At 36.2% G+C, this 17,554-nt stretch overlaps 1 protein-coding gene across 7 annotated transcripts in view; it reads right to left on the bottom strand.

Annotated features, from left to right (window-relative positions):
• The window catches only part of ODAD2 (outer dynein arm docking complex subunit 2), a 135,944-nt gene that overhangs the window by 97,427 nt on the left and 20,963 nt on the right, over nucleotides 1-17,554 (bottom strand). For 6 of the 7 annotated variants that reach the window (XM_016160769.2, XM_016160766.2, XM_016160770.2 and 3 more), the window contains 3 exons: nucleotides 14,463-14,665; nucleotides 12,975-13,064; nucleotides 11,140-11,287 (listed from right to left, as the gene is read on the bottom strand). In XM_016160769.2, coding sequence (XP_016016255.1) covers nucleotides 11,140-11,287; nucleotides 12,975-13,064; nucleotides 14,463-14,665 — 441 coding nt within the window. The remainder of the gene's footprint in view (nucleotides 1-11,139; nucleotides 11,288-12,974; nucleotides 13,065-14,462; nucleotides 14,666-17,554) is intronic. The other variant, XM_016160768.2, reaches the window with a different exon arrangement.

Genomic DNA, 17,554 nt, shown 5'->3' with positions numbered 1-17,554 from the left:
TAGCTGAATGTTATTAAAATTGCAGTTTATCCAATAGTAATTTATAAATTCATGCAAACCAACCAAAGTCTCAATGGCAGTTTTTGAGTTGTTTCTTTTTTTAAAATTAATTCTCAACTCATTCTAAATATGACCTGGAATACAAAATATGCAAAAAGTAGTTTTAAATTTTTTAAAGAAAACTCTCTGGTAAATCAGTTATTAAACTATACCAAAGCTACAGCAATTAAAACAGCATGGAATTGGCTTTGGAACATCCAAATAAATCATCATAACAGAGACAGATCCAGAAACAAACTCTCACATGTGAGACTACAGGATTCGTTAAAGGTAGATGCTCTCAAATCATTTAAGAGTGGACAAACCAATAATCTGTGTTGATACAACTATCCATCTAGAGAAGAAAAGTAAAGTTAGATACCACCTCTCACTACACATAAATCCAAATGGATTAAGGACCTGAACTTTTTCAAAAAGCTACTACCAGAAGAAAATAGAAACCATTTCTGTTGTCTTAGAATGGCTTCAGAAGAACCTTTCTTACTCTCAAGACACAAAACCCATAAGCCACTAAAAAAAATAGTTGATATATTTATTAACATACAATTTTAAAACTCATAACAAAGAGTAGATAAAAAGACATGACAAAAGATCTGCAAATAATATAATGAAAGATTAATTTGCATTGAGAACCAAAGACAAAGAACCACACGGAAAAACAGGCAAATTGTACAGTACAATGGCTACTGACATTTGAAAAAAAATTATTAACCTTACTAGAAATCAGGAATAAGCAAATTTATACAAGACACATTTTTCCCTTATCAGAATTGGCCAATATATATTGCAGATTAGTAAGAATTTATAACAGTGAATCTCATTCCTAGATGAACAAGTCTCAGACCCTGGGGAGAGATTAAAGGCTATTAATGGCCGAACCCTTTCCAGACAAATTCAGTTAAAACTTCCCACAAATGGTATCTGGGCATTGAGGTTTTTGTTGGTTTTTTTTGTTTGTTTGTTTTTAAAAGTCTGGCTGATTTCATTCTGTAATAAGGGTTGAAACCCTTTGGTATTTTACTAATAGAATGTATACTGATGTTTGCTTTCTGTAGAGAGTATCAAACAAAAAGTTTTTTATAGAATCCAGCTTAGTTGATTTATTACTTTTCAGTATTTCCCTTTAAATTAAAAAAAAATAATAATGTAGTACTTCTCAAACTTTACCGTGCATATATTTTTTGTTTATTAAAATAGCTTTATTGAAGTATAATTGATAAACAAAAAACTGCACATCTTTAATGTATACAAGTTGGTGAGCTTGGAAATACGCACACACCTTTGAAGCCATCAATAATAGGTTGATTTTTTACTATCAGTCAAGGTAACAAACATATCCATCACCTCCAAAAGTTTCCTTATGTCTCCCACTTTTTGCGGAATTACCACTTAACATGAGAGCTACCCTCTGAATTTTTTTAAGGGCACGATACAATATTGTTACATATAGGCACTTATGTTATACAGCAGATCTCTAGAACTTACTCATCTTGCAAAACTGAAACATTGTACCCATTGAAAAACAACTCCCCATTAGAACTACCAACATTTTAAATGTATACTCTTTGACCCAAGTAATTCCATTTCAAAGAATCTATCCTACAGAAATAGTGTCCATAGCCAAAGAATACATAAACATATTTGCTACTGCACTGCTGTAGCAACAAAAAATGATCTGGGAGATGACCTAACGAGTTATCGAAAAAGAACTGTTCAATTATTGATATACACATATAATGAAATACGATGTAGCAATTTAAGGGACTCAAAGAGGCATGAAAGATCACCAAGATGTAACATTAAATATAAAAAGAAAAATGTAGAATAGTATGACTTCATTTTATGTATAAAAAATTATAAATGTATATAAACAGAAACATCTGGAAGGGAGCTTTCACTTTCATTATTTTGCATGGCTTGAATATTTACAATGAGCATATGCTAATGCATTTTACAATATTTGGAGATGTTAAATTCAAAAAGGAATAAGAAAAGGACCAGAAGAGGAACATATGCTTCTGTTATACCCTACATGTCGCAGAAATATTAAGAGGCCACAACCAGACAGCCACACCACCCAAAAGCTGGGAAGAGTGTCACAGCCCTTGCCAGTAGGAATCTCAGAGGCTAATAGACCAAAAAGGGACATGGAGTTTAATATTTGTCCTATAAACATGCAGTTTCTAATAATGATTACAACAGATTATAGATTCATGTGTAAAATGAAAGATCATTTATACCAAATCTGGTACCTCTGCTACTCCTTTGGAATTTCTTCAGCATTCAAACTTCTATAACAAGATATGAATATGTGTTTTTAGAACAAAAAGTAAAGCAGCCTGATGCATTATATTAACTGGGAGCTAAGCAATACTATTTTACTTCACTATTTTTAGCCTCTCAAATAAATTTGAAGGGGAAGCATACTTTGAGGAACAAAAAAAATGGTGTGGCTGCAAATACATCAGGCAGCTAATACCTTGGAAATATCTATTACATTTTCATATCATTACATAAAACTGCCTTAGATATCAAAATTCTTTCCAATCAAAAATCTTATGAATCGCTAGATAGGCAGTGTGTATCATATAATTATGCTCTAGCTGGGCTAGTTCACAGTGTGCATTCATGAATGAATGAATGAGTTAAAGCTTAAGAGACTGCCTCTGAGATTTTTTAAATTGTCATTTTTCAGGAGTTAAGTTGATGTGGTTGCATAATGCTAGCTAGAGGTGGCATAAACTTATGGTTCACTAGCATTGTATTATCATCCTCATCAAATTACCTTTGATTTTTCTCCACTTTCATTTATTTATAATAGCCAAAAGGAAGGAGATTTTAAAGCTCAAAAACTGAAAAAGTTATTATTTTATTTTGGGAGTACAGATTTCCCTGTGGAGATGAGAGAAGCCAACACTTCCACCATCTCTTTTGTAATAAAAATCAAAGAGGATGAATTCTTTTTTTTTTTTTGTGGGCAATATAAACATACAAGTAACACATCTCAAGTAATCCAAGTATTTAAAAGGTGTTCATTTCTTACACCTAATTAGTTAAGAAAATATAAATGTAAACTAATGGGTAGAAATTTGGTTGGATGATGGAATTTAAAATATGATATCTGACAGGTAAGTTTTTTTTTTTTAAGTATAAAAGCTCTCCTACTCTTTGTCAGAGTCTTTTTTTGTTTTTTTTTTTTTTTAAGTTAACCCACGTCAATGTAACAACATATGTCTTAAAGAATGTATCTCAGGAAAATGGTAATAATCTTTCTTTCTAACTAGTGGAGTTTATCTGGGTGCATAAACAGAGACCACTTTTTTCCATTTTTTGAAAGATTCTTTTCAACAAGAATAACACAGTACGGTGTTTCTCTCCATTTCTTTAAGTAAAAAACTAGCAAAAGAGCACTCTCATACTGCCTCCAAAAATGACTATTGAATTTCTTTAACAAGGGTTTTCTGTTCTGTTTAGTTAGCCTCTTACAGAAATGAGGGGAAAAAAAAAAAACAACAACAAGATAGAACATAGGAACGTCCCACAGCAAAGCCTGCAGCACCCCCGGCCCTTGAAGTTCTTGACAGCGGGACAGGATAACCAGGCAACCGGTAGTAAAGACAGAAGCCTGGCCTCACGCCGCCTTCTGTGTGGCCAGGAGTGAAGTATTTCTCAGCTTTTCCACAATGAAACAAGAATCACAGTACCTGCCACTCTATACCCAAAGTCCAAGTAATGGGGAAGGAATTTAATTAACTGTAATTGATTGCAAAGTACATCAAATTCTTGCGATGAAAAATCATAGACCTATTTGAGGAATACCTTGGAGGTGCTGTGGTTTCAGTTCCAGACCACCGCATTAAAGTCTCGCCATACAGCAAGTCCTCCATTTCTGCCGGTGGAGGGTCTTGCCTTCAATTTGTAAAAAATGCAACATCCGTGAAGCACAATAAAGTGAAGCACAATGGGTACGCCTGCGACTCCCTGTGACCACTCAGAACTCTTTAACCAGTCAAGGGTGGGTGTGGGAGGGTGTGTGTGCTCACTTCGTGGAAGATTAAGGAACTGAGCACCATAAAGGGATGAAGAAGCACAAATTAGTAGTTATAAAACAGTGATGAGGACGTAGAATACAGCATAGAGAATATAGTCAATATTATCACGGCTATGTGTAGTGCCAAGTGGGTGCTAGAACAATCAGGGGAATCACTTCACAAATTACATAAATGTCTAACCATTGTACTGTGTACCTGAAACTAACAATGAATGAATGAATGAATGAATGAATGAATGAAAGAAAGTAGTCTTTAACCCAAGTTTTCAAATATGAGAATATCACAGCTGAGAATCCCTGCTCCAGACCGGAAATTCAAACCGTGCCACGGAAAGGAGCCCCAACCGTTTCCTGGGAAACATCATGGGCTTTCTGCTGCGACTGCCTTTTAGTTATCACTCTGGAGAGTCCTGGTCCAGGCCAAGCAGGGAGAACCACCCAGCACCTTAACCTTTACATGGCCTGAGAATTCTGAATTTGTGGGTACATGACAGAACAGGAGAACAACTAGCAAGACCCCCGGCTCATATGAGAAGTGAGGTCAACACCAGTGTTTTACAAATCTGATCATACAGAATGAACAAATTAGGCACTACCCCTCACCAACACATCTGTGTGGGGAGAGGGGATAAATGCCCAGCCGTCATTATAAGCTGCCACCCAGCAGCCTACAGCAGACATTTCCCGCTGAGTGATGGTTCGGATACCATCGCCATCCCCCCAGAACATGGGAGTAAGGACTGCCTCTGTATCACTTTCAAGACTGACACCACATTTGTGAATTTACATTAAAAAGCCCTCAGTCTCCCCAGGCTTCACATCTAGCTCCTCACAGTTTTAGTGATAAGAGCTTTCACTTGGAAGGAAACTCACCTTAAAAATAGACCTTTTTTGTCTTTTTGCTTCGAACTTTCCCAATTATTTATCTTCCTTTAATTAATCTTTCGTGTCTACAAGCTAGTTACCAAAATTGCCAAAGATTTTTTTTAAAGCCCATGATGTAATCTGCTTATAGGATGGCAAACCAACATTTAAAGAAAGACTTCCAGTTTAACACTGGAATTTTTTGATCCAAAAAGTATTGCCTCAGTTGTACTAACTCAAGGGAGAGGCAGCAACTCTCCGATTAGCTATTAAGCCACAGTCCATCATAAATTAAAGAACAAAACAGGCCCACAAGGTTCATACTCTCTCCTCGGTCTCACTCATCTGGTGGCTCCTGAAGAGGCACAGTTTCATTTCTAACGACTAATTTGAGTTTCAGTCCTTTATTTCCAACTACTGCATGAGCATGTCTATTTGAACCGTTTACTCTCCTCAAATTCAATCTGTCCTAAACCAAACCTTCATCACAAATTGGCTTTCGCTTTTGCTTGGTCATTTCTTTGTTGCTACTGGAGACATGATCTTGTTCTAATCCCCCAACAGACCCTCACCATAAACACAACTCCCTTGTCACCGGCCTCCATCTCTTCCCACCCAGATTCATTTTGCATAACACCTGCTGCTAGACTCAGCTTTTGTAATCAATGCGTTCATCCTCCCACACCCCCAGGTGGACTCTGATCAAAATCCCAGGTCCTGAAACAGACATCGGCAGGGAGGAGTTGTAACTGGAGAAATGACCCTGGGGATTAGCCTTAGATTCCTCCATTATTGAGACAAATACTCAGGAAAGAGACCAGCCCAATGAAGCACTTCAAGTCTTCAACCTGCCTGCTAATATCTCAGCTGAGCTTGGGGTCGATACCAGGATGGTACAGTTTATCCTCAGGGGACAGCCCTGGGAAACGCTCATAGGGGAGATAAAGTCTGATTCTAGACCCAGGCTCTGAGATCCCTCCAAACTACCTAACAGCTTACCAACCATTTTCTTGCTATCACTTTAGTCTCAATTTTCTCTTGGATTTTCTGATCCTGTAGTATTAAATTCCAAACCCAATCCAACCCCAAGCCACACAGAAATGGACTGCGACATGCCTCCAGCCTTCCATCCAGAAATTCGTTCTTGGCGTTAAGGATACTTACACTGACAGGTGTGAAATGCAGATCTCTACGGCCTTTTGTCTCATGTTACTAAAGAGAATCCATTTCTATTAATTTATGGTATTGTCATAGTTGTTGCTAATAATCATTCAGTGCTCCTCCTATTTGACAAAAGAGTTCTCCACATGCCTTATTTAGAAATGAGTGAAACTTCTATATTTTTAGAGATGTACAGAATTAGTGTAGAGCATACACCTCAAAAACCGTCTCCCCGACTCATTGGAACTGGGCCAAAGGAAAATATTTTAACTGCAAGATTTTGAAGGAATCCTGACCAGAGGAGAAAATAATATCCATACAAAGCTAGCAAATGGGGTAAGAATAGTATATTTACAAGGAGAAAGGGAGCAAGAAAAGGCAGAGGAGAATAAAAGAAGGCAGGGAAAGATGACAGCGGCGGAAGGAACGGCTCTGGCTGAGGAGGAGGAAAGACAGCTCTCGAGGACCTGGGCGTGAAGAACAGCACAGCCAAGCCCTTCAAGAGTGTCATCCTCCCCCATCATACCTTCTGGGCAGAGGGCGGGGAGGCAAGCCTGTGCTCACAGCAAGACACTCTGCAAGACACAGAAATACATTGAATAAGGTCTCGCCACTCAAGGAGCAGCTGATGACACAGACACGATGAACCATAATGATGGCAGGAGGCAGAATTCAAGTGCTTCTCACTAAGGTCGCTGAAGGGGGTTCACTGCTTCGTTTAGAATTGGGGTACAGAGTCCTTGGCTATGTAGAAAAAAAGAAGTTGGAAGGTTGGTGAGTAAAAATGCAAAATGTTCATTAGTTTAAAATTGAATTGTGTTCTAAAAATCCAGATTAAAAAATATATACATATATAAAATTTGTAAGATGTAATGAACGTGTATCAAGGCCAAATAATTAAATACTAACTCCCTTTACTTACATGCCAAGATCTGAGCTCATAAGTCTGGATAAATAATAAGCTATAGTTCATTGACCTGTTTGGGTATTAATGAGCTCATCAAATTTTTTTTTTCAACAATCACAGACATTGCTGTACTTGGAAAATTGTAAGTAGAAAGTCAGGTCAACATTAATATTCCTCTGCTAGTTTAAGTCTACATTTAAGGCATAATTTTATAAATTAAAATGTCAGGTTATTTATTATGAGATTACCTACAGACGTTCAATTTTGCATTTCACAGACTTTTAATATCCTTTTGTGTCTCCATATAAGACATTTATCTGCGTCAAAACCTTGAAATCATTGCTAGATATACTTTTTCTTTTATTGGCTATGCTAAGAATATTTACCTGTGGGAACTATAATAATTCCAAGCAATTTACTGTCTGGCCAAAAGTATCACATTTGCACATGATTTATTGATGAAGAACTTGTGTGAGCTTAAGTAGCACTTCATCAATAAATGTTTTCCTTAGCCATTCTGGGACAGAAACAGTGCATCCCTTTTTGGCCTAGATTATAGGGACTTACCCTAAACAGCTGAAAAACTCAAGATAGTTATTCAATAATTACACTATTTTAAGAACCCCTTTGCCATGTTCACTGGGAGGATATTATTGAAGAGGCAGTTCACTACCTCACTCACAGTCTGCCCTGCTAAGTCTTCAAGGAGAAAATTCTTTCTGCTCTTAGCCCCAAGATCAGTTACACTCATTGGCAACTGGGTTATTTCTATCTCATGGTGGTAAGAGTCTTTCCCTCACTGTATTAACTCAACGGTATTTCTCTCCTTTTGCTGGTTGCTAGAAAGCCTAAAGTAAAAGCTGAGGGCCCTCTGTGTAAGTCAGTAAGACCACACCATGCATTGCCTATGTTATAATAAGTAACATAAATTATTATTGCCAATACTTTCCATGTGTTGGATTTCACTTAATTTTCATAATAATCTTAAAATGTGGGAACTTTTATTCTGTCATCTTGACCAAAGAGGAAAGTAAAGCCTAGATTGGTCAGTCAACTCCCCCAAGGCCACTGAGCTAGTAAGTGGCAGGTCCTGACTCATCTTAAGTCTTTCTGACATTGAAGATCATGCTTCTAACTGCTGCTCTGTTATTCTGCCTCCTGGCCTGGCTGATGCTTAACTCTTTCTTTCCTTTTGCTAATGAAATATGGTTAATAGACCATAGTTCTTTGGATAAACACTAGGGCTCTTCCAAATCTTTCAAAGACCACATACAACCACCAATGCCCATCTGGCTCAAACCACCCAAGTGCTGGGTAACAAAGTTCCCCACTAACAGTCTTTTCCCCAGATGACATGCTCTTCAAGAGTAGAGATCATGGGCAGCCCTGTGGTTCAGTAACGGAGTAGAGGTACTGCCTGGAAGGCCTCTGGAATATGGACATCACTGCTGTGTATGCTGGGCTGGGCCGCCATGCTGACTGCATGATTTGTGCATGAAGAGACCTGTCAGCAGGGGTGCAGAATTGTGGGGCGTGAACTCCAGCCTGTGCTCCGGGCTAGTATTTCCAAACTCCCAACAGATATGAATCTTCAAGACTCAGAATAAGAAGTCAGCATTCCCAAGAAATTCTCAGGAATTCTGGAAATCAAAGTTACTCTATACTTTTTCCTAAATTTTACTCACATTTTTAAAAATAATAATGATGACCACAACAGAGAATAATTTCCATAATATTAAACAATATTATATCAATGATATAATATCATTCTTCATGACAGAGATGCTAAAAATTTCAGAGGCTTTCTGCAAAAAAAAAAAAAAAAAAAAAAAAACTGCATATTGCAGTAACACGTAAAAACGATCTCCACCTCTTATTTGATAACAGAAAACACTAAAACAGGGAACATTAATGCTAAATAAATGCTAAATAAAAGCCATTTTAAATATTTAAAAACCACATACAATATTTTCTGTTTATAAGCTATCATTCTTAAAATAAAAATTTAAAGCGCCCAAGCATTAATTGTCCTATCTGACAATGTTAGGTTTTGTTTCCTGATAAATATTCCCGATGTAAAAAAATAAACTTTCTTTCATTTTACATTGACATTGGTCAAATTGTTCAGAGGCTTCCAAAAGCACAGCCAAGGTGGGCATTAGGGTGTGCTTCACATAAGCTCATTTCCTTCTTTAACAAGAAAAATACTTTATCCGCTTGCCCTGATTCTGGTTTGGCCATTGAAGTCGACGTTGTTTTTGCTAATTCGGATTTTAGATCAGTTTCTGGTTTTATAACGGAGCGTTCCACAACATATTTACATCATCTTTTCCTGGCATTTCTTCTGTTAAATTACTAAGAAAGAACACATTGTAATGCATAATATATATACAATAGCAAACATCCAAACACTGAAAAAACGCCAGCAGACATTACTGGGTAGCACATCCAAATAACGTAACATTCAGATCTCCTTAGCATGCTTGACAAGACGACACAGCATCACAGGTGGAAAGTTCAAGTTTAATGACTAATTTTGCTTCCAAATTTGTTCTTTCTTGGAACACCACTAATAGGATTTGCATAAAGTATACCACATATATAAACTCATTAATAGTTTTGCAAGAATGACTCACCGGTAGCAGCAGACCCTGTAGTTTAGAGCACTGTGACAGCTACAAGTGGCCTGGTGGTTTCAATTGTGACCACTTCTCTCCTACTTGCCCCTGTCCTGAAGCTTGGAAATGCCTGCTCTCACCTTTGACTCTGCTTTCAGTGGTGTCTTTGTCTTTTCTTTTTTTTTTTTTTTAACTTTATTGAAGAATAATTGGCAAATATAATTGTATCTATTTAAAGTGTACAACATGCTGATTTGATATATATCTACACTGTGGAATGATTACCAAGATCAAAATAATTAACTGCTCTTGTTTTCAAGGATGTCAGTGGATTACTTCAAACCAGTAAAGTCTTTATGATGATTAAATTATAATTCTCAAATGAAAATTAGAACACTTTTTCCCATTTTCCCAATTTTTTGACTAGTTTTTCTTGGGATTCAAGATTCAGAAAAGCATATCACCTCTTTTTTTCTGAGAGCTGAAGCTAAAGCTGTGACCATCAGAGGAGAGGGGCATATTTTTCTTGCAAGAAAACCTTTCTTGGCTGACTTATGCCTACAAAGCCGTGTCCATGCAGAGGGCCTTTCTCGAATTCACAAAAATGTGCACTTAGGCTATTTTACCTGTCAGCTTGAGAAAACCGTAAAGGCACAGGGAAAGAATGCTTTAGCACTTTAGGAGTCACATAAATATCTTTAAATAATAGGCAAAGCCACCTGCAAATACCCATCTTGATTTGACCAAAGACATGGAAAAGCAGGAGGAAAACATGAGATAAGTCAAAATGTTTTTACAAGTATTTCTAGGTGACAGCTTTAGATATGGCCCATACATTATCAATATCGTCTGTCCAATATCAGAAATTAATATTAACCTGGGTTTTAGCAAATCATTTTCCTTAATTTGCCCTCATCCAAGTACTTAAATAAAACATTATGTGGGTCGGTTATTATATAAAATGTTTTCACACACACGTGATCTTAAGAGAATAATGGAAATAGGCCAATACACATTTTATGCATCTACAATGCATCAGACACTATACATGTTTCATATGTGTTTTCTCGATCCTTAACGTAATAGGATAGGTATTAATATTATTCCGTGGGTTGAGAAAAATAAGGCTCAAAACCATAACTTTTCAATAGCCACACTGCTAGTCATGCAGCCTAAAATTTAGTCTAAGTCCAGCTTCCAAAATCCATGTTCTTTCCACAACACCATTTGCAAAAAATGGTAGCAAGTCACAATATCTGGTGGCTGCCATGACCCACTGCCTACTCCCCAGCTAGGGAGAGGGCCACCTGGCTGCTCAAGGTTATTAGGCCTTCTCTTGTATACACTTAACTAAAACTAGGGATGCTTACTACCCTTATTTTAAAGAGCCATACAATAAACTTGGAAGGAGAACATACAGTCTTGGAAAAAGGATTTAACATAAACATTGCAAACATAGTACAAAAGATTTGTCTTACCTTTAAATATTTCACCAGCTTCTGAATTTGCCAATATTCCGATGGCAAATCTGCATTTGCTTCCTGACGATGATCAGGGGGTTCTTCATCTTCTTCACTCTCTGAGGAGCTTTCACTAACAATTTCCTCAATCTTTTCAGCACTTTTACTAAGAACAATAACAGCAACAACATTTAATAAACATATTCATGCTACAGCAGGGACATGTTGTACTGTTGTACTGTTACTGTTTCAGAAACATATACATAGGTGATGAAACCTCTCAGAAAATCTAGAACAGAGGGGAACTTCCTCAACTTGATAAAGAATGTATACAAAAATCTGTACTATCCTCACACTTAATGGTGCAAGACTGAATGTTTCCCCCCCCAAGATCTAGAATAAGCATGGATGTCCACTTTGGCCAATGACTGTTCAACATAGTAGTGGAGTCTCTAGTTTTAGATGCAAATCTAACAAAACTTGTAGAGGACATGTATGCTGAAAACTGTGAAATGCTAGTGAGAGAAACCAAAGCCCTAAATAGACAGACACAGTGTTCATGAATTAGAAGACTGTACATAGTTATGATTCCAATTTCCCAAAATTGACAGAGGTTTAATGCAATTTCCATCAAATCTACAGTAAATGTTTCTGTAGATATAGCAAGATTATTTTAAGTTTATGTAGAAAGGAAAGGAACTAGAATATCTAAAACAATTTTTGAAAAAAGAAAGTGAGAAGAATCACTTTCCAGACTTCAAGATTTACTATACAGCTACAGTAATCAAGATATGTGGGTATTGACGAAGGGCTAGATATAAAAGATGAACTAACCATCACAGAGAACCAGAAATAGAACCACGTACATACACTCAACATATTTTTGACAAAGATGCAAAAGCAATCCAATAGACAGCCTTTCCATTAAATGGTGCTGGAATAACTAGACTCTTTATATAAAATTAACTCAAAATGGATCACAGCCTTTACTGTACAAGGTAAAACTATCAAAACTTTTAGAAAAAAAGATCATTTTCATACTAGGAGTTTCATGACAAGTTCTTAGACATGACATCAAAAGCACAATCCATAAAAAAAAAAAATGATAAACTGAACTTCATCAAAATTAAAAACTTGTTCTATCTAAAAGGATGAAAAGACAAGTAACAGAGAGGAGAAATGTATGCAAATTTATGCAAACTACATATCCAACCAAGAATACCATAAAGAATTCTCAAAACTCAACATTAAAAAAAAACACAAATGATCTGATTGGAAAATGAACAAAAGACATACAGAGACATTTCATTGAAGAACATATACAGATGACGATAAGCTCATAAAAAATGTTCAACATCATTAATCATTAGGAAAATGCTAAGACCACAATGAGACATCAGTACATATTTTTAAGAACGGTTAAAAATACACGCCAATAGCAAATACTGGCAAAGAAGAAACTGAGTCTCATACATTGCTAGTGGGAACGTAAAATGGTACAGCCACTCTGGAAGAATCTGGCAATTTCTTAAAAAGCTAAACATATGATTACTATATGTGCCAGAAACTGGGCATTGATCTTAGAGAAATGAAAAACTTATATCCATACAAAACTTGTATATGACTGTTCATAGCTATTTTATTGTTAATCGCCCAAAACTGCAAAAAACTAAAATTTCCCTCAATAGGTGGGTAATTAAACTATGGTACATCCATACCATGGAATGCTACTTAACAATAAAGAATGAGCCTAAGAGAATAGTAAGAACACCATTGATTAGCATTAAGTAGCCCATTGTGTAAGAAATGGCTTTAAAGAACTTTTAGTGTCAACAGAAACATAATGAACTAACTGTGCTCTTCCAGGCGAAACAGATGGTGCTGACTTTTCAAGTTTTCCTCCATGTTTCTCCTCTTGGGTGTCTCTTTGCAAGGTTTTGCGACTGAAAAAAAAATTACCTTTGTTATTTTATGCTGATCAACAGAATATTATAAATAGAACTGCATACAAATATTCCATCATTTCCATGCACCCAAATGATGTGTTTTCTTGACACAGACAATGATGATGAGTTCTAGCCTCATGTGACATTCTTTAGTCCTTCGAGCACAGCCATGCATTTTACATAATGAAGGAATGTTTTGTCCAGTATTTGTATTAGGAACAGGTCTTCACAGGCCGCCATCGTTGCGAATGCCCATCGCTCTGTTCCTTCTAATCTAGCGGCTTACTGCCCTGATTATGGTTGCTTATTTTCTTACCTTCCCTACCCAACCTTACAGCAGGGCCTTGTATGGTTTTCCAGGTGTTCCCAGGTTTAGCACAGTCCTTGGCATCTATAGGGTTTTCATTAAATACTTAAGTAAATTCTTAATTTTTTTTTTTTTAAATAAGCACTTGGAAAAAGCAGAATTTAAAAATTCACCTCCCAGTCAATCAACAGAGTAGCCCACATTTGTCATTTTCAAACTCACACTTTCAAACAGAGTCACAAAGAGCAAACCAGGGGAGCAAGAGTGTCTCCTCTTCTACAGGACTCCCTCCTCCTGTCAGTTCTCTGAATTTGCCTCCAGGAGATAAACATCCCCTGATGCTCAGAAGTCCCGCAGGGGAGGGTTCTGGTGTGAGTGGCTTAGAGCTTAACCCCATCAGATGACAAGACAGGACTTTAAAAATAGGCTGAAATTATTCTAAAAAAATGCTAAATTTAAAAAGTGCTCTTAGCCTTCTGACTGCCTTAGCATTTACATGACACTGGCCCTTAATCTCTACTTTGGTACCTATTGACAGAGGGTCCTCAGTGGAACTGGTCCTGTATGTTTCGGACAGTGCATCAAACCAGTGTCCACTTAAGCCTGTGTATATTTTGAGGCTTTAGCCTTTTCACGGTATTTACTTAAAAGTTCTGTTACTAGATTATCTCAGTGAAGGTTTCCCTAATTAACTCACATAAATTTAATCACATAATTTTCATCCAAATTCCCCTGGCACTTACTTAGGTCTCTATCACTGTTTCTGTTTCCCAAGCCATTTTTCCACGTGTTTTATCATTTTTTTCACATGTAATTTGCCGACTCACCAACAACGTGAAAGCGAATTATGTTTTTCTCTTCCCTTCACAGTGCCCACTCGTAAACCCTGTTGATTGTCAAATCTATCTACCTGAAGTATGAAGAGGAGCAGGAAGGAACCCACTTGTATAATGAAGGGAGGTGATTGTTTTTTTTTTTTTTTTTTTTACTCCTCAGTATTCTACTATGAAATAAAGGTATGCGAAAAATTAGGCAAATATGGTTACTGAAGATATTTTAAAAATCCCATCATGCAGACGTCTACATACTCTTTGGAATCGACGGTGGTCTTCCAGTTTAAACTCGGCTCTAATCGCTTGGTCATTTGATTCTTCCCCAAATTAATTTGGTTCTTCAGCAAATTCTTGCCTGAACCAGTAGTAGCTCTACGTAAGGCATCTGCTTCTTCCTTCTTAGGTGCCTCGTGAGGCTGATCCTTTTCTTTTTGCTGTTCTTCATTGACTCGTGTCTGCTTTATTAAAGAAAGTTAATAACATTTACAGTGATATCACTTCTGAATTATCTAGTGCTGTCTGAAAATTAATACTGGTGATAAAGTCAGAAAAGAAAGCATCAGAGGCATCTAACTTGCATTGCTTAGTGACACAAACTGGATCGACTTCAGGACTAAGACCTCTACTGAAGTTAGACTGACAGTGATATGATGCCCTCAACTTCACCTCTGCTGTAGCACAGATAGAACAGCAGGGCTGGACTGCCTCACTCCTCACCGCCACTAAAAAGAAATTAAATTCAAACCCTATGATGACTGGGATGCATCATATTCAAATTGTTGAAGATAAAGAGAACATCTTACAGGGGACCGGATGACAGACACATGGCAGAGGAGGAAACATAATGGTTAAAAGACTACTCATCGTAAACAATGCAAGCCGGAAAGAAAGGGAATTAATTATAACTTAAAAGTACTAAAAGAGAAAACAAATACTCAAAACCTGTCAACCAAAAATTCGTACTGAGACAAAAAAAAAAAGTCTTTTTTTTTAAAGATGAAGGTAAAAATAAAGACATTCAAAAGTAATATCATATCAGACAGAAATGTGGAAATATACAAAGAAATGAAAATCTGTAGAAATGGTAAAAATAAATATAAAATACCATTATTTTTAATCATTCTAACATATAAAATAATAATAGTGTTTCGAGGGGTTAAAGCATGTAAAAGTAAAATGTATGACAATAATAGCACAAAGGATAGGGAGAGGCATTCAAGATACACTGTTATAAGGTTCTTAAAATATTTATGAAATTATATTATTTAAAGTCATACATAATAATATACATATATATGCCCTAAGGCAGCAACTAAGAAACTTTTACAAAGAAGCATAACTGATTTACTAGTAGCATAACTAAAATGGGTCATTTGTAAGAGCTCAATTCAAAAGGGACAAAAAAAAAAAAAGAAAAAAGAAATAGGACAAACAGAAAACTAACAAGACAGTAAATTTAAATTCAACTTTATCAGTAGTTACATTAACTGAAAATGGTTTAGAATCTTCAATTAAAAGAGAAATCATCAGATTGGATGAAAAAGGAAACCACAACTATTTGTAGTATAAAAGAAACCACTTTATATATGAAGTTGTAAATACATTAAAAGTAAAATGTGGCGGAAGATATTCCACACAAACAATAAAATGAAATAGGAATTGCCTATTAAAATCAGACAAAATAGACTTCAAAACAAATATTATCAAAGATAAAGAAGGAGACATATAATGACAGAGTCGATTAACACACAATTCTAATTGTGTATTCACTAAATAAGAGAACTTCAAAATATTAGATGTAAAAACAGAACTAAAAGGAAAAACAGAAAAATCTACATTGGAAGAATTCGAAATACTCTCTCAGTAATCAATAAAATGAGCAGACAAAAAATTAATAAGAATATAGAAGAGCAACACTATTAATCAATTTGACTTCATTGATATTTATAGAACATGCCAGCTAAGCAGCAGAATATATACACATTCTTCTCAAATTCACAAAGAAAAAATCAGCAGAATAGATCATAATCTGGGTCATAAAACAAACATTGACATATTTAACAGAATTAAAATTATAACAAAATTATCTTCTCTTAATACAATGGCATTAAGTTAATACAATGACAATAACATTATCACTTCCAAACAGTGATGGGCTCACCTCCCATGGTTTAAGTAGAGGGCCCCTGGGAAGAATGTAATAAAGCACCCTCCCCTTCCTACCCAAGGCGGTGTCAGCAGAGGCCCAGTAGGGAGACTGAACTTCCACCCCTGCCCAGCGGCAATGAGGTACCCACATCACCAGAGTTGTCGACAGAGATGAAGTGGGGAACTTGGACTTTCTCCTGTACCTCACAGTTCCCCCAGCCCTCCATTAGTGAGGTGTCAGAGAAGGCCAGCTAAAGCAAAAGATTAAATCAAATCCAAAGTTTCACAACATCATGTCAACATTGTCTAAAATACAATAAAAAATCACTCATTTTACCAAGAACCAGGAAGATCACAAGTTGGATGAGAAAAGATGAAGAATAGATTTTTATACCAAGATGAGCAGGTGTCAGAATAATCTGACAAGAGTTTAAAACAGTCATCAAAAAATGCTTCAATGAACGATTACAGAGAAAAACTAAAAAGTCTCAGCAAATAAACAGAAGATATAAAGAAGAACCAAATAGAAATTTCAAAACTAAAATTTACAAACCAAAATAACTTACTGAATAGGTTCAGGAAGAGGATGAAGAGGACAAAGAAGAGAATTCATTAACTTGTAGATAAAGCAAGAGAAATTACCCAATCTGAACAACAAAAGAAAATAGATTAGAGAAAAACGAACATAGCCTCAAGATCTGTAGAACCATAATAAAAAAATCAACATGCATGTCATCAGAGAACCAGAAGGAGAGGGATAAGATCTGACTGAAAATGTATTCTAAAAATGTCTCAAATTTTCCCAAACGTGGAAAAAGATATGAATCTAAGATTTAAGAAGTTGAGCAAACTCTAAACACAATAAACTCCCCCAAAATCCATGCCAAGACACATAACAATCAAACTCCATGAAACTAAAGACAAGGAAAATTCCTAACAACAGCAAAAAGAAACAATATTTTATCTATAAGGAAAAAACAATGAAAATAACTGATTTCTCATGAGAAACCGTGGAGGCCAGAAGGACCTCATGCAACAACATTTTACAAGTGCTGACAGTAAAGAACTGTTAACCCAGAACACCATAACCACTGAAAATATTCTTCAGAAATGAAGGAGAATTCAAGATGTCCTCAGATAAAGAAAAACTAAGAGAATTTGTCAACAATAGACCTCCCTAAAAGAGTAAGTTCTTAAAC

This window comes from Rousettus aegyptiacus, unplaced genomic scaffold, assembly GCF_014176215.1.
Source record: "Rousettus aegyptiacus isolate mRouAeg1 unplaced genomic scaffold, mRouAeg1.p scaffold_m13_p_10, whole genome shotgun sequence".
NCBI classification, from domain to species: Eukaryota; Metazoa; Chordata; class Mammalia; order Chiroptera; family Pteropodidae; genus Rousettus; species Rousettus aegyptiacus.
The sequence above is the reverse complement of the archived record's forward strand: the minus strand, read 5'-3'. Positions and strand labels throughout refer to the sequence as shown.